Here is an 18,086-nt window from a genome sequence, read left to right on the forward strand (position 1 = left end):
GGCTTTAAGGATACATAAAGCAATGCAAGTTATGGGAGGAGGATGTATGCCTATGTACACTGCATATATGGTGGACTGAGCAACAGTTCTATATATCCAGTCATGAATGATATAACAAACATCTAATACAGAAGAAGCCAACAATTGTCAGTATTGACTGATTTTGTAATTTAGTTTATGCAAATACTCTAATATTTCCAGTAGATTTTTCTCCCATTTTGCTTTAGCTGGAACTTTAGTTTATTAGCAATCCTTAAGCACGAAGACCAAATTGTGGTCCTAACCACAGACCCTCCCAGCTGCATGGTGAAGCCTGGTTCCACAGCTCTTGTTGTCTCTGAATCCAGAGAGGATTCCCCATAAGCTGCTCATCCCATCCTCCTGTGATTCAATCTCCGCTGCCATATATGGAAGCAGGGACACTTGGCAGCAGTGTCTTCCCAATGCTACTGTGGAAAAGGTAGCATCATTGTTAGCTAAGTGACACCGAGGGAGAGGGAATGGGCTGCATGATTCAAAGAGCTGACAGACGAGGAGAGCCCGATCAACTGAAGATTTCCTCACCACACTAACAGATGTAGGGGAAGGAAAGGTACACCAACCTGCAAATTTACCCTTAGAAAGGCCCATTCCAGTTCTTCTCCCCTATCTCCCGGCAGAAATCTTGTGAGGGAAAGAGGGAGCTGGATGCACTTGAAGGGAGTTCATTTGTATATGATCCTTCAGCAGCTTATCACATGACCACAGAATCAGAGAGCCCCTCCACTCTCTATATCAGTGGTCCCCCAATTTTTCACATCACCGCCCCCTTCCTCTGTCTGCAACCCCAATCTCCCAAGAGCTGGGGCTGGGAGTAGGGCTGTGGCTATGGGGTGCAGATATGGATGGGGGAGGCAATGCTGGGGCTGCAGCTGCAGGCAGGTCTGGGGCTGGGAGAGGAGCTGTGGCCAGGGACCGAGGCTGGGGGCAGGGCTGGGGCCAGGCTGGGAGTGGAGCTATGCAGAAGCCAGTGGTTAGGGCCACAGCCGGGTGTGGCGCCACACCCAGGAACTAGGGCCACGCCTGGGGGCAGGGCAGGGCAGAGCTGAGCTGGGGGTGGAGTGGGTCTGGGTGGTATCCTCTCCCTCCCCCTGTGGGGGTTGGCCCAGGCCCTGCTATGCCCTCCCCCCCACACACCCCACAGTTTGGGAACCACTGCTCTAGATGCATCAGGCCCAACCATCCCCAGGATTAGTTGGTCTGGTGCACAGCCAGCGTATGTAGACAGTAACCGTCTTCTGTACCCATTCATGTTGTGAACACAGGGTCCATAATTTAGTCCCATTACTGAGAGAGCTTTGGGGTTTCTTCTTAACTATGATGCAAACTTTCTACTCACTAACGCTTTCAGGAACTTTACCTGTTCATTGATAGGAGAATAGATCCCTAACACTATTAGATAATCCAGAGGGAAAAGCAGTGCTTAATTTTTGCCAGGGCGAAGCCCCCGGCACCTCTAGGCTTGGCAATACAAAGCCCTGACACCTTTGGCTTCCTGCATGAGTTATGAATGTAAAAAAATTGCTTGAGCCCTGGTAGCTCTTTCATTACAAATTAAGCACTGGGGAAAAGAAAAATATATACCAGGATTTAAACTTCCTGCTACCTCCTCCTGGACTTTTGCAGCTATTTCAGTATTTTGTATACATTTTAGAATGACTAACTATCAAACGGTAGTGCAGGGGTCTCAAACTCAAATGATCACAAGGGCCACATGAGGACTAGTATATTGGCCAGAGGGCCACACCACTGACCACCCCCTCCACCGGCCCACCCCCACTTCACCCCTTCCATGAGGCCCCGCCTCTTCCCTGTCCCCATTCGGGGTGCAAGAGAGGTGCGGGGTGCAGCAGGGGTCTCAGGGCAGGGGGTTAGGCTGCAGGAGGGGTTTAGGGGGCGGGTCCGGCCCGTCACACACTGAGTTTGACGCTCCTTGCCTGCCCTGCCCCCGCGCCGCTCCGGGAAGCGGCCGGAACCTGGGGGTGGGAGTGCAGGGGGGGCTCACAGGGGTCTGTGTGTTGCCCTGGCCGCTCCTCTAGGTATCTCCCCCGAAGCTCCGATTGGCCGCGGTTTCCCATTCCCGGCCAATGCGAGCTTCGTAGAGGTATCTGGAGGAGCGGCTAGGGCAACACTGACCCTTGTGCCCCTGCCCCCCACCCCAGGTTCTGGCCGCTTCCCAGAGCGGCGCGGGGGCAGGGCAGACAGGCAGGGAGCCTGCCCTGCCCCTGGTGTGCACAGGGCCGGAGCCGCTCTAGGTAAACGCTGGGGGCAAGGCGGGGAGCTGGTGGGCCGCAGAAAATAATCCCATGGGCCGCGTGTTTGAGACCCCTGCGCTATTGTAAACATAACTTGTTCTAGAGAAAATCCAGCACTAGGAGTTCATCTAATGATGTTAGAAAAATTAGTCCAGCAATATGTTTGTTGCAATATAAGTGCAATGGCTGTGCTATGTCAACTACTGTCTGCCAAAACATCAGAAAAACAGATGTAAGACGAGATTGTGTGCTGATGCAAGTTTGTTGCATAACAATCACATACTAAGCTGTCCTGTCCCGTGTGTATTCAATACTCTATTCTCCTGCAGTTTTCCTGTTCATATTGAAATTCTGCTTTCATACGGGTTACCGATATTTCCACAAAACAAACCTAGTAGTCTTCTCTCAAGGATCTTTTCAGAGGCTCTTTGCCTGGAACTCACTCAAGACTAAACACAATGCTCATTTCCTCAGTATGCTTACTCCACCAGAAGAAGCAACATTCATTTGTAGCAATTTTGGAAACGTGCAAGCATGAGACCCGTGAGGCAGTCTTGGCCTCTCCAATTTTAATCCGAGAGTCTTCCAGGGCATAACTATAGCAAGGAGCTTTCGGAAGGAATGTGCATTGAAAGTGATTCTCAATTAAAGGAGGGAAAAGAAATGCAAGTTTTCCAAATTAGCTGAGTTTGCTGGAAGTTCTGAATTCCAAATCTACATTTGCTGGGCAAGTCTGGGTGGCGGTGAGGTCTTCCCCTTCAATCATTAATGTGAAATGAATTTTCATAATGTTGATTGCAAGAGAATTGTGATACCCTTTCAAACATTTTATTACTACTTACAACAAAACATTACAACAAAACTTTTACCACTCTCAGGTTTTAAGAGTTGAAGAGTGACAAACTGTTGGACTGAAAGTAAAGACAAGCTGTCAGTTGCTTCTCCTTGTCATCCCAGTACTTGAAGAGCCTGCGCATGTGTGTGAAGAGACTATTCCGGCCTATGAGCTGCAGAGCCATTGTAGAATCACAGAGCTTCCAAAGCATCTGCCTAAAGCTCTCCACACAATGATTACAGTAGATGCCCTTTTTGGTTCCATGTTGGACAAACTTGCGCACACATGCTGTCGGTTGTGTTTGGGACCAAAAGTCCCATCCTCTGCTGGAGCAACTGATTTAAATCCTTGTTATCTGAAATCTAGCTCACACTTCCTGCTAATGGTGTCTGAACTCTGAGAACACAGAGCTTTTAGTCATGTTGGACTATTGCTAGGCTTATGGCAACAGCCTTCCCCACTATCAACCTCCATTCATTTTTTGTGTCTTGATTTAATTTAAAAACTGGAATGTTAATGAAAAAAACAGCAGTTCGAGGAGACTAGTTTATATGAGGAAAGAGAAACTTACCTGTGTTATTGAGTCCTGCTCCAAATGGGCTCGAGAACCACAGGCAATAGCCATCTGGTCCTGTAGAGGAACATGAACACACACACACACACACACAAAGAATTAGAAGCTAACTACAACACCACTAGTGTTTTCTGATTCACTGGCTTCTTCTATTCATGTTTTTATGTGAAACCTTAAAACATTATGATGGCCTAATCTTATCCACTGAATTTGTCAAAGCAATAGAAATTTCTGCTTTTGGCGAGTTTCACAAATCTTATTGTTTGAATGTTTAGATATAATAAAGCCTTTCTACATTTTATGGATTGTCTAAAGCTTATTACATTTTGTCTATGACAAGTTCAGATTGCTGCATTTTATTCAGGCCTCATTTAGGAGTAAGGAATGTGTCTGAGCTTTTCAGACAGAGAATTTATTTCACAGTGCAGATAAAGTATCTAGGTACACTTAATATGTATGAGCATGTTTGGCCTAAGATTTGCAATAGAGAACAGAAGACTTGATTTTGCTGATATTGTAATATTTTATTTGTGTAGGAATGTCATATCTCTCAGTCCTAATTAAACTGTAAGAGGCACTTCAAATGGCCTGCATTAAAATTACACTCACATTACTACTTTTGACATGAAAGAGTAATTTCTGGACTTTAGGAAAATTCTGAAGAACTAAGGCCTGCTGCCTTTTCAACAGCACACAGATTTAAAAAGTATGTTTATCAATTAGCGCCATCTAGTGGAGTGAGAACTTTATCTGTTTGACCAAATGATTATTTTAAACATAATTCAGTGGCTGCTTTGTAAGAATACCAACGGGGTAGAAATGGGGGAGGAAAAAAAAGCTAAGTATAGAAGTTACATATTGCTCCCTCCATTTTAGGGCTAGTTACAGGTTCCACATCAACTTGTCTTTAAGCACCATGTTAACTGAAAATAGGTTTCTTCAAGTCAAGCAGATCTAAGTGTCGCTGTTACCCTATTCAGGAATACATTGGGATCTGACATGACTTCTAAAATAAATTTTTTTCCAGATAAAAAACATTATTTGGTCTTCATAGAGGACACAATCTGAACGAACTGACATCTGCAAATTAAAAGTTAGCCATCTGCTAACAGGAAATAGACCAATTAGAATAAAATAGTCATTCTCAAAATAATGTAGGAGGAAATTAGGTTAAACAACATATCAAATTAATAAGGGTAGAGAAAGCAAATTTTTAAATAAGCAGGCAGCACAGTGAGCTGTGATACTGGAAAGAAAAAAAGGGCTAGCAACGCAAAACACATAGATGCCACAAAAGTTTAAACCAGGGGTCGGCAACCTTTCAGAAGTGGTGTGCCAAGTCTTCGTTTATTCACTTTAATTTAAGGTTTCGCGTGCCAGTAATACATTTTAACGTTTTTTAGAAGATCTCTCTCTAAGTCTATATATTATATAACTAAATTATTGTCGTATGTAAAGTAAACAAGGTTTTCAAAATGTTTAAGAAGCTTCATTTAAAATTAAATTAAAATGCTGACATCATGCCGCCGGCCCACTCAGCCTGCTGCCAGCCTGGGGTTCCATTCACCTAGGCTGGCAGCAGGCTGAGTGGAGCCCGCAGTCGGGACCCCGGCTAGCAAGGGGCCGGCAGCCAGAACCCCAGACCAGCAGTGGGCTGAGCGGGGCCGGCGGCTGGGACCTCAGACCAGCATTGGGCTGAGCAGCTCAGCCTGCTGCCACTCAGCCCACTGTCAGTCTGGAGTTCCGACCACCGGCTCCTGCCAGCCAGGGTCTTGGCTGCCGGCCCCACTCAGTCCGCTGCCGGTCTGGAATCCTGGCCCTGCCCACATAGAGTGGGTATCTACCGTCTCCCTGGTTCTAGCTCATCCTCTTCCTCTCTCTCTGCACCGAGCAGAGGGTGGGAGTGCACTGAGCATAGGGCTGGGGGTGAAGGGTCAGGCTGGGGTTTGGGGTATAGGGTCTGGCCAGGAGCTAGAATGAGGGAGGGGGCTCAGGGTTGGGGCAAGAGGTTTGGGTGTGGAGTGCTTACCAGGGCAGCTCCCATTTGGTGCGAGAGGTGCAAGTGGGAATGTGTGTGCGTGCGCAAGCAGGAGTTCCTGTTTGGTGCTCAGGATGAGGGTGGGAATGTGGGTGGTGCAAGAGCCAGGGCATGGGGTGTGGGGGGGCTAGGTATGTGTGCGAGGTGCAGGAGTCAGGACAGGGGGCTGTGGATGTATGAGGAGGGTGCAGGAGTCAGGGGTAGGGTTGTGGTGGGGTGCAGGGGTCAGGGCAGGAGACTGGGGTGTGTGAGGGGTTCAGGGGTCAGGGCAGAGGGCTGGGGTGTGTGCGCGTGGGTGTAGAGGTCAGGGCAGAGGGCTAGGATCGTGGGGGTGCTCCCAGCGGCTCACGGCAGGGGGCTGGAGGGGATATTCCCTGATTCCACCCCCCTTCCCCAAGGCCCTGTCCCCATCTCTTCTCCGTCTCCTCCCCGGAGCAGTGAGCACTCTACAGCTCCTCTTCTCCCTCTCCCTGATGGCAAGGGCCATCAGCTGATCGGCGGCAGGGAGGGAGAAGAGGAGGGACAGAAACCCAGTATGCTGGTGGAAGGGAGGGGGGGGCCTTGCAGCAGCCGTCAGGACCAAGCTTCACCCTGCCCCCGCGCAGGGCGGGGGGGGGGACGGTGCATGTGTGTGTTTAGAAGAGTGGGCCGGGGCTGGCAGGATTTTTAATGGCACACTGCTGCCTGCCGGAGTCCCGGCCCACAGACCTGCTCAGCCCGCTGCCTGGGTTCGACAGCAGGCTAAGCGGGGCTGGCGGCTGGGACTCGGCAGGCAGCAGCGTGGCATTAAAAACTGGCATGCGTGCCGTAGGTTGCCGACCCCTGGTTTAAAGACTCAATGCAAGAGATAGCACAAGTGTCAAAACGTGCAAATTAAGGCACCTGATCCTGCAAAAAAATATGCACATGCGTAACTTGATGCACTATAAGTAGCCCCACTGATGTTAAGTTAAAATTACGCATATTTTAAAGATTTATAAGATTGGGACCTAAAATTCATACTCTCAATATGTATGCAAGAAACTTGCTAATAAAGAGAAATACAACTATGAGTCCATAGACAAACTGATCAGTTAAAATGACAGAAGCTTATACTTACTGGCCATGGCTGGAGATTTCTAAGACCCTCTTCAACTTTTTCAATATCTGCAAACTTCGTGGCTCCATCTGCATCAGCCATAAGGATTTTTTCCCCTCGAGAGCTAAAGACACCCTGCAGATGAGACAGCAAGTTAAAACTTGCATCAATACAAATAATGTTCATCATGATAAACTAACTTCCAAGCCCAGAAGTCTAAATTAAGAAAGCAAATCCCTAAAACGTTAACCTGAATAGAAATCTAGAAAGGAACTAAATTAAACAAACAGGTGAATCTGCAATTTCCTATGTTGACATTTTGTTGATAAAAAACAAGTGTTCAAGGTTATTAATTTGTATTACAGCAGTGCCCAGGTGCCTCAATCACTGATCAGGGCCCCATTGTGTTATATACTGTACAAACAACAAAATGACGGTCCCTGACTCTCAGAGCTTACAATCGAAGTACATAAGACAAGAGACAAGTGGATACAACAAACAGATGAAGGAAGCAGAAGGAAACAAGGCGGCAATACTGGTCAGCATGATACATAGCTGTCAAAGCACACCAGCTTCCTAATCACGGTACAGTTTTTCCTTGTCACTTGATCTATGTTCCTTGGACAAGGCATGCAGCATTGGGATAGGGTGTGGGATGCTACCTCCTAATACATCTTCTAGAGCTAAATCTCTAAAATGTATCTGAGAAAGATAAAGTACAACATAACTGCAGTTAGCTTGGGGCAACAACTGCAGCAGACCTGGAGCTTGGCTACATCATATTCTAGGTGCTACATGACACACGTGCAGATGCACAAGGGCATTTGTGCTTGTTGCCACCATACATGCTTAACTCTGTGCAAAGTGTATTGCAGGCTCTTGAAGATACATCCAGAATATCCCCTCACTGTCCTACCCAAGATATTATTCACTCTAACTCGGAAAGAAACATGGAATCTTCCATTTCAAGTAAAATTAAACAGAGAGTTTAAGTTTTTTTTTTTTTTAAAATGTAAGAGCAGAGATTTCCTGGATTTACTGACCTTTTAATTAATTTCTAAGAGTCTCAAACCAACAGCTACATACTAAAACCATTTAAAAGCACTGCCACAGTTCTATCATCTGTGCAAAGTGTAAAGCATAATCATCTTTTTGGCCCAATGCTGATGGAAAGTACAATGTTGATGGGGTTATAGTCTCTGGTGGTCATGCACCGGTCACGCTCCTCCTGCCTGCTACATACAGCAGTACAAACACACCTCACATATGCGCTACACAAAGAATAAACTCTCTTTCTCTCAAGCAAGTGGGCAGAGGCACTAGTGAATGAGAACATTCCATGCACTTCAGTATTAAAATATCCCACACAAAGTCATGCTCCTTCACCTGGAAGGATTGAGAAGAAGAAGAAAAAAAGAAAAAGAAGTTTTGTGCTTTTTCATTCCATGTACTGCCTAAATACTATAATCATAGGCACCATAGATTTATATATCATAATGCCTCTATATAAATCCATGGTATGTCCACATCTTCAATATTGCATGTAGATCTGGTCAGCCTGTCTCAAAAAAAGATCTATTAGAATTGGAAAAAGGTACAGAGAAAGGCAACAAAAATGATTAGGGGTATGGAAACAGCTTCTGTATAAGGAGAGATGAAAAAGACGGACTTTTCAGCTTGGAAAAGAGATGAGTAAGAGGCGATATGACAGAGGCCTATGAAATCTTGACTGGTGTGGAGCAGTGATGCTCAACCTTTCCAGACTTCTGTAACCCTTTCAGGAGTCCCGCCCACCACTTACCCAGGACTGAAGCATGTAACTTGGCTTTGTGGGCCCCCTGTGGTGTGGGACCCCAGGCAATTGCCCCGCTTGCCACTCCATAATGCCTGCCCTCTACCTGTGACCCCCCCCCCACCGCCCTCCAACCCGAGAAACAGATCTAGATAAGTTGACATACAGCCGGAAGACCTCTGCATACCCCTGGTTGAAAACCACTGGTGTGGAGAAAGTGAATAAGGAAATGTTATTTACTCCTTCACATAACACAAGAACTAGGGGTCACCCAACGAAATTAATAGGCAGCAAGTATAAAACAAACAAAAGGAAGTACTTCTGCACACAACACACAGTCAACCTGTGGAATTCGTTGCCAGAGAATGTTGTGAAGGCTAAAACTATACCAAGGCTAAAACAAAACAAAACGAGATAAATTCATGGAGGATAAGGGCATCAATGGCTATTAGCCAGAAAGGTCAGGGATGCAACCTCATGCTCTGAGTGTCCCTAGCCTCTAGCTGCCAGAAGCTGGGAATGGATCTATCAATGATTGCTGTTCTGTTCATTCCCTCTGAAGCACCTGGCATTGGCCACTGTTGGAAGACAGGATACTGGGCTAGATGGACCATTAGTCTGATCCACTATGGCCATTCTTATGTTCACCATATAAAAACCTTAAGACAGACAAGTTATAGATGTAGCTATAGAAGTTATAGAAAAAAATAAATGCATGAAGACTCCAGAAATAATAAATGAAGCGTACTGACAACATGAGAGTTTTATTTTTACTCTTTATAGTCACCTATTATCCGAATTCATGGTTCACAACCCAAGACTGATGCAGTCCTTTTAAGTCAAAAAAATAAAGTGCAATGAAGTATCATTCACTCACTCTAAACAATTACATAATCATACACGCTAATATATTTTCTCTTGTGAAGAGAAATATCTATTTGTAAGTTAATATATGAAATACATATATTATGCCTCATCAAAATCAAATCCAGCTGACTTTAGTGAGACTACACACATTTAAGCAAAACTTTGCTGGACCTGGGCCTTAGTTCCTTATTCAATTTCTAAAGATCAAAGCTATAATCTGGAGAGGAATGTTTGCATTTACTTATCTTATTATCAGAGATTGATTTTCATCTTATAATGCATTTTTTGTTTTGTTTTTTTTTGCATTGAAGAGCTATTTCTAAATTAACTAATGGATGTAGTTTGGCTTTAATTTAAATTCTCATAAAAAAATTCTTCAGTGTTATTACTCAATGTGTTATCAAATCCTTGCAATGAGTTTATATTTTATACATTTTTGCCTTGAAGATTTATGGAAGTATTCAATATTTTTCAAAAACAGTTTTATTAATCTAAAGTCTTTAAATTAAATTATATCCACACAAGGTCTGCTTATTTTGGCAAGACTAGAATTAGTTCAAAACAGAGAAAGAATTGAAAGTATTCATTACCATTTTGACAGCTCCACCTTTCCCCCGATTTTTTACCAATGTTAGGACTCGTACTTTGTCACTTCCATATTTCTTGCAGTACTTCATTGCAACCTGCAAGACATATGAAAGTCAGAATAAAACAAAACTGGAACCTCAAGTGAAAGATAGAGATCTTATTCTTCCATCCCTTTTTCTTCAATAGCACTGTTACCACTTCAATCTGCATAAAATGGAAATATATTGTCCAGTGCAGAGTTGAAGTCTGTTTAGGAAAATAAAAAGAGTAAGAAGATGAACAGCCACAAAACTGAAGAAGCAAGAAGAATAAAACCAGGTAGTGTCAGAGAGGTTAGCTATGGCTGTCCTAAGTCCCCTTCACCCCACCGGCCAAAGTTAAAGCTAGAAAACCATAAAACACGTATTTATACCAGTGCACAAAACTAATCTATGAAAAACATGCTTTCATTACTATTACCTGGTTCCCATTTGTTTCACTGCTATGTCTGCTTTTAAATTAAAACTGCAAGTGCTTTGAGACATGAATTGCTCTTAGTGCTTTTCATCATATTTCTTCTAGCATAATGAGGCCTTAAGAGACTACAGCATCACAAATATTTAATAAAACTGAGCATCAGCTTAAAGCAATTTCAATGTTCGAGTAGTTGGGCATGAGAGTGGAGAACACCTATGTCTTAGAAGGCTGAGACGTGTTCATCACTGTACAAGACAGACAATGGCTACTACTTTGAAGGCTTTTCAATCTTTATACAATACAGTAACTCCTTGCTTAACATTGTAGTTATGTTCCTGAAAAATGCGACTTTAAGCGAAACGATGTTAAGCAAATCCAATTTCCCCATAAGAATTAATGTAAAGGGGGGGGGGGGGAGGTTAGGTTCCAGGGAAATTTCCCCCCCCCCCACAGTTTTAAACAAACAATTTAATACTGATACACAGCGATGATGATTGTGAAGCTTGGTTGAGGTGGTGAAGTCAGAGGGTGGGATATTTCCCAGGGGATGCCTTACTGCTAAGTGATGAACTAGCAATTGGCCGAGCCCTTGAGGGTTAACTCACTGTTGTTAATGTAGCGTCACACTCTACAAGGCAGCACGAATGGAGGGAGGGGAGACGGCATGGCAGACAGAGAGACACACCCTGTGTGTGTGTGTGTGTGTGTGTGTGTGTGTGTGTGTGTGTGTGTGTGTGTGTGTGTGTGTGTGTGTGTGTGTTTGAGAGAGAGATGAGCATTGCTCCTTTAAGTACGTCGACCCCATTCTAAGTGCCTTTTTAAGTTAATCAGCAAGCTAGACAGCAGCTGCTGCCAGGAAGCTCCCTCCGTCCTGAGCCCTGTCGTATGTCCCCCCGTTCTATGGAAGATGGGGTAAGCGGGCTGCAGGGGAGGGGGACACCTTGACATTAGCCCCCTTTTCCTCCCTGCACAGCAAGCAGGAAGCTCCAGGGAGCAGCTCCAAGGCAGAGGGCAGGAGCAGCACAGGGCAGTGGGGGGAGGGACAGCTGAACTGCCAGCAATTGATAGCCTGCTGGGTGGCTGTCGCACAGAGAATTTAGGGGAACGGGGAGCTGCCGGTCCACCTTGGTTCCAAGCCCCCACCAGCTCACTTCAATGGGCTGCTCTTCCTGCAAGCAGTGGACAAAGCAGGCGGCTGCCAAACAACGTTACAAGGGAGTATTGCACAACTTTAAACAAGCATGTTCTCTAATTGATCAGCAATGTAACAACGAAACAACGTTAACTGAGACGACTTTAAGTGAGGAGTTACTGTACTGCATAAGAGATATGATTCATCCATCATTGACACTGGCAGTAATAAACAGGTTAGTAAGCTACTGAACACACATGCACGAAAGGACACAACCTTACCAGGCAAGCTTGAAGGAAAAACTGAAACAGAAGCAGACATGCTAGTGGCTAACCTAGATATAAATCTAGGGTGGTATTTTCAGAAGTTGCTCAGAGCTGGCCTGACTCTGTTCCCACTGAAGTCAATGGTAAGACTCCCAAAAACTTCAACAGAAGCAGAAGTAGAGGAAAGCAGAACATTTTTGAAAATCCTACCCTTAATACTTCAGGATTAATGTTTCTAAATGAATACACAACTTTATGCTGTATAACAAATTCTATACAAACTATGTCAAAATACTTTACAGAATAATAAAGTGACATTTAAAATTAAATGGGAGATTAAGAGGCTTAGATGGGAAAGAATTATGGTCTCAGATGAAATCTGAAAAGAGAAGGGGAGATTTGAAGAAACAGACACACATTGATGCTGTTTCAGATAACAAATCACATCGGAGAATGCTCTTGAGGTGAGACTGTGAAAGGAGATACACTGGATGAACAGAGAACTGTGGAAAGAAATTCAGCAAGTTACTATATCTGTTCAAAAGATAACAATTGTGCTATAAGTATATCATCCTTTGAATGGCAGGGACAAGAATGGCAGAAGGAATCTGAGAAATAAATAATTAAAAACAATGAACAGCAGATGTGTAGAACAAAAGGTAAAGGTTTGGTACATTTTATAAAAGCTAAAACAGTGCAATACACATCTGCTCCCTTAGACTGCCAGGTGATAAACTTTAATATTCTCTTCTTACCTTTGTGGTCTGATCTTTACTGCCATCATCAACAACTATTACTTCATAAGTGAACGTAGGATCTCGTTTCTAAAAAATAAAAATGGAAATTGTGCATTTGGTCCAATCTCTGCCTCTTTCACACATACACACCTCCTCTCACCCCCTTACTCAAATGGGCAAAATTTCAGCCACCAGAATGCTTTTTTGCCCCTGGAGCCTTCCTCCTCATTCATGTCATAATATACATTTATACAGATGCACCAATATCATTTTGTAGATTTGCTATGATGATAAACATCCTTAAAGCAGTATCAGTCTGTTACCAATATGTTATTCTAATGCTACCAGATTATATACTAACTGCACTATTTTAGGTACTCTTATTTATTTTTAAGCTACTATAAAATGTTGAAAATCAATACTGCTATGACATGAACTTGGAGGCTCTGAGTAGCCTTTACGTTAAAGATCAGAAACAGTTCAAACTATGCCATATTTTCTGAATCTTGCTGCCTCATGAGCAGGTGACCAACCGTAACAGTGATAGAAAATCAGGATTTTAAAAACCTTGTGGGAATAGATAAATTATATCATCAGCTAACTTTTACTCCCCTATAATGTTTATCCCGGATAGGTATCATGTGGGTACAAGTTTTTTCCAAGTGCAACTGTTAATTTTTATATTTCAGTAAAAATTGACTTCCATCATACAGTCTGAAAAGAACTCATGAAGAGATATTGCCAGGATAGAGTGCTCATCTTTTAATTGGATAATTTTATATTGCTTCTAGGCAGACCACAGAAATCCAAACAGGTAGTTTGTTTTCATATACTTACAAGGATACTATATTTTAAATGCAAAAATGAAAGTTTCACACCTGTCTTTTTTCAAGATAGTCTAAAGCTTCATCCATCATAAGAGGCACTGGAAGGAAAAAAGTATCATAAAAACTTGTTTAAACAAAGCATAATAAAAGCATATTTAAAATATTTTCACATCCCAAAGTAGTCAGGTCTTGCGATAAAAAATACCTCAGACTTGAAAATAGGGGAACAAAAAAACAAAATTGCAGTTATAAATTTAATCCCAGCTGGACTAAAAATTAAGTTAACTATATTTTACTCCCAGCTCTACCACCAAAATCACTATGCAGTCTGTAGCACTATGTAATTCTGTATGCTATGATTCTATGATTCTATGCCCGTTTCCCTCTTCCCGGATAGTAAATTATTTTTACAGGCTCTGATGCTGCAAAGACTTGTGCACTTTGGAGTTACTGGGGCTACTCACAGTGTGTAGTGTTAAACTCATGTTAAGTCTTTACAATGCAAGGCTCCAGTTCTGTAAAGTCTTTTGGCAGGAAAGACCATTTCTTCATGAGTTTTTACAGAGCCTACCACTATGGGGCCTGACAGAAGCCTCTGGGTGCTACTGTTAATATAAAGACTTGCCTTCTACAGGTGAAAACCACTAGTATTATAGGATTTAATTCTGGTTTGTACTTAACACTGGGGATCATTTTTAATTATTAATAAAATGGTTACATTAAATTACAGGCATAAGGTATCTACGCAAAGAAATATGATTGGAAAAAACAAATTAGCCAAGGCACTAGGCTGAGCACTACTTATCAGCAGTAGCCAGCTAACAGCAACTGGGTAGATAAGTAGAGCAAATTGCCTCAGCAAAAAAGTGTTGATTTCTGCAAACAGGGTGACCATCTGTGACTCCAACCCCTGCCCTTCCTGGATAGATAAAGAGTACAGAACATCTGGGACACTCTCCTCCCTCCCCCAATATCAGGGGGTAGTAAAACTTCCTTTGAGGAAGGAAATCTATTACCTACCCTGAAAAAAGCAACAATCCGACCAATACCAATGAAACCACCACTCTACCCTAGTGACCTTGCAAACCATCACATGCTGTCCAACCTTTTTTCTAAGCGAGCTAACAGAAGACAGCAAAATACATCATTAGCACTACCTGTCTGCTGCTAGTACACTGGATCACTCTTAGTAAGGTTTCAGGCCAGGATATGAGACTGAGGGCATGTCTACACTGCAACTAGACACTGATGACTGGCTCATACCAGCCATCTCAGGCTCACAGGTCTCTGGCTGCTGGGCTGTTTCATCGAAGCACAGACTTCTGGGCTCGGGCCAAAGCCTGGGTTCTAGGACCCCAAGTGGTGGAAGGGTCCCAAAGCTCAGGCTCCAGACCGAGCCAGGAAGCCTACACTGCAATGAAACAGCTCTGCAGCCTCAGCCCAAGTCGCCTGGCATGGGCCAGCCCCTGGTTTTTCACTGCAGTTTAGACATACCCTGAGACAGCACTTACTGCTCTTGTGGCTGATCTGTTCAATGACAAGGACATACATACATGGCATCCAGGTTGCTCTCTCTGCAGAGAGAGAGAGAGAGAGAGAGAGAGAGAGACAGACAGACAGACACAGACAGACAAAAAAGACAACATGGTCTGAAGTGCCAACAGTAGTAGACAGCATCCAGCTCCTTCACATCAAAAGGACCTTGGCATTTTAAGGTTAAATGACTTGACCAAAATAACAAAGGAAGTGCATGGCAAAGCCAGGAATAGAACCCAGATCTCCTAAACAACAAGACCATTCTTCCTTCTGCCTGATTAAAGCCACTGGTATGGATTCCAGAGTGCAAAATTCTAAAACAATTAAACCACAAAGATATATTTTTACTCCTAACCTACACAGTGACTTTAAGAGCCACTAAAGACCAGCTAAAAGTGGTTTTTATAATCTTTAAGCAACCTAGTTTACTCCTGGAGGGATTCTAGACCACCAAATTAAAAATTCTGCAAAATTCTGCATATTTTATTTGTCAAAAGAATGCAATATCATCACACCAGTCTCTATTGTTTTGGTAATTTGTTTAAACTATAATACAGAAAAATTTCACAATAACTATTCAGCATTTCCTAAACACATGAAAGTTAAGTTACAAACACTTGGTAACTAATACCCTGCATTCCAGTTATAATCCTGGATTTTCATTTAAATTACATTACAGAACACCAAACAGGGGGGATGGGGGGAGTAGAATGTCATTTTAAATTGCTCAGATTTTCACACACGAAAGTCGTACAGTTTTGCTAATCATTGTCCTGAACCTGGCTGGGTACCTTGGGAAGTGCTTGCTTCTGATTGTCCTGAGTTTTATTGACTGCTTGGTAAATGTTTTATTTTCCCTTAAAGTCTTTTTTTTTTTTAAATGGGTAAGTAAAATAAATCCTGAGCTGTAATCTAACCCCACTGTTCCACTTTGGCACAGGAAAAGAGTGAGAAAGCACATAAAATCTTCCTAGCTGATTCTCTTACTGTCATTTATAAGGCTTTACATCACTCTGGCAATGTAGGGGCCTTAAAACTATTACACGTTTTATGCTCCTGGGGGAATTGACTGAGAATGGGAACAGTTAACTAACAAACAATGTTACTACTAGGCAGTCTGCTACATTTCTGCCTCAGAGAATGAGATCAATTAACTAGCAGGCAGGCTGTTACATTTCTGCCTAGGGGACAGAGCCTTCCTTGTGCATAAATAAAAGCCCTACCTCTCCATGCCCGGCGAGCTGCAGTAGCAAGCAAGATGGACAGAGTCTCTCTTGCTTGTTGGCAGGCATGCACGCCCAGCCCAGCCCAGCCCCGCCCCACCCCTCACAGTGACCAACATCTTGCCCACAGACACACATACCCAGCCCCCAGCCCCCTTCCCCCACAGTGATTTGTGTCTCTGAGGCTGCTCCAGGCACGCTGGAACAGACGCACTGCCTGGGCTGCTGGGGAAGAGGCACATGTCGCCCCACAGATTTTTTTTTGCATTCTTCTGTGCGGGGGGGGGGCACAGAAACGAAGGCCATATAAATTCTTTGCCCCCACAGGGGAGAAGAATTATTAACTAGTACCCCTACAGAAACATCTACCTTTATTTCACAAGATTTTAGTGACACTGGGTTCTTACAGAAAGTAGCTTAATTTCTGTTGCTAAAAAAAAAAAAAAAAAAATCACATGGCTAGATTCTATAGTAGCTCTATATGCAGAACTCCCATTTACTCGACTGTGACCTGGGAACTGGATATGCAAAACAGCTATAGAATTTGGCCTGCAATTTTATGTTGCTGACATTCACCAATAATGCAGAGCTAAGTTTCACTCTTTAAAAAGAAAACAAGGAAGTATTCTTACACCTGTCTTCCTCATTGTATGAAGGCACAACAACAGAGAACTCCTTTGTAGGAGGGTCATGTATGCTTGGTATAGATTCCTTCTTTCCTTCAGCATTCATAAAGAACTTCTCTTCTTCATGTCGATGAAGATTTGCCATTTTGGTGGCAGTTATATGGGCAACAATAGTAATCTGTAATTAAAAAAAACAAATAGTATTTGTGACAATGTTTCAATAGCAAAGTCTATATTCATTGTTTGCATAACAGGATTCTGTTTAAGAGTTAAACAAACTATTCTAATTGGCCGAACAAGGGAGGATCAAATGTAGCCCACTGATATAGCCCCAGTAATCCACAGCCATTCCTATTACAAACATGGTGGAGTGGTCTACTGAGGAGTGCTCTTTTATCCACTGCCCAGATCAAAAAGGAACTTTACCTATCAGGACTTATTGTCTTCATATGGCATTAAGCTGTTCTATTTTATGCAGACAAGACAAGACCTAAGTTTCCTGGCAAGTTGCCAATTAAATTTTCAACTGGAAAAGGTTTGAGTGGCTCTGCGATAAGGCACTGGCCCAAACCACCATACACTTGCCTCAATGAACATTCTCTAGACCATGGTGCTTGCCAGGTCTAAACCTTGTAGCTATGTCCACTGTATTTATTGATAACTATTCACTAAAATTCATAGAGCGTAGCAAGCATTAGCAGCAACATCTATAATATTAAGCAATTCCATACAAGAAGCAAATCTTATCACATGTAAAACTAATATTAAACTATGTAATTAAATGTAAAAACTTTCTTTTACCATTAAAAATGCCACATACTCATAAACAGAGTGGCACACACACACACATGCATATCACTATCTCTATGAGCAGACTAACTAGTAAAGAAGAGATGGGCCACCATAATCTTCAGTAACTATGGAATGAGGTCTTAGGGCTTACAGAAGTATGACCATAACTGAATAAGGAAAGAGCAGAAAAAAATGAATTAAATATATAGATAGTAAGTTTGCATGTCTTATAAATCCTACTTCTCGGTCTCCAGTATATCAAAAGTCTTATTTTCACCTTCTTATTTGTAATGAATTTGGGACAGAGACTGCTGACATCTGTGTCTTGTGCAGCACTAGACACACTGCTGGCACTTACTAAAGTCCTGCTGGCTTCTCCAACAGAGCTTCCAAGTTCTTTGAACAAAATAAAATACTTAAATGAA

The 18,086-nt window shown here is 43.0% G+C and overlaps 1 protein-coding gene across 9 annotated transcripts in view; it reads right to left on the bottom strand.

The window, feature by feature from the left end:
• Positions 1-18,086, bottom strand: part of ALG5 (ALG5 dolichyl-phosphate beta-glucosyltransferase) — a 51,248-nt gene that overhangs the window by 23,445 nt on the left and 9,717 nt on the right. For 8 of the 9 annotated variants that reach the window (XR_006277687.1, XR_006277686.1, XR_006277685.1 and 5 more), the window contains 6 exons: positions 16,876-17,047; positions 13,536-13,582; positions 12,676-12,744; positions 10,069-10,161; positions 6,841-6,954; positions 3,701-3,760 (listed from right to left, as the gene is read on the bottom strand). Coding sequence is in view for 6 of the 9 variants with exons in the window: in XM_038393723.2 (XP_038249651.1) it covers positions 3,701-3,760; positions 6,841-6,954; positions 10,069-10,161; positions 12,676-12,744; positions 13,536-13,582; positions 16,876-17,047 (555 nt within the window). In the remaining 3 variants the exon portion in view is untranslated. Of the gene's footprint in view, positions 1-3,700; positions 3,761-6,840; positions 6,955-10,068; positions 10,162-12,675; positions 12,745-13,535; positions 13,583-16,875; positions 17,048-18,086 lie in introns of those variants that run through there. The other variant, XM_043504438.1, reaches the window with a different exon arrangement.

The sequence above is a fragment of the Dermochelys coriacea genome, chromosome 1 (genome assembly GCF_009764565.3).
Source record: "Dermochelys coriacea isolate rDerCor1 chromosome 1, rDerCor1.pri.v4, whole genome shotgun sequence".
Classification (NCBI taxonomy): Eukaryota; Metazoa; Chordata; order Testudines; family Dermochelyidae; genus Dermochelys; species Dermochelys coriacea.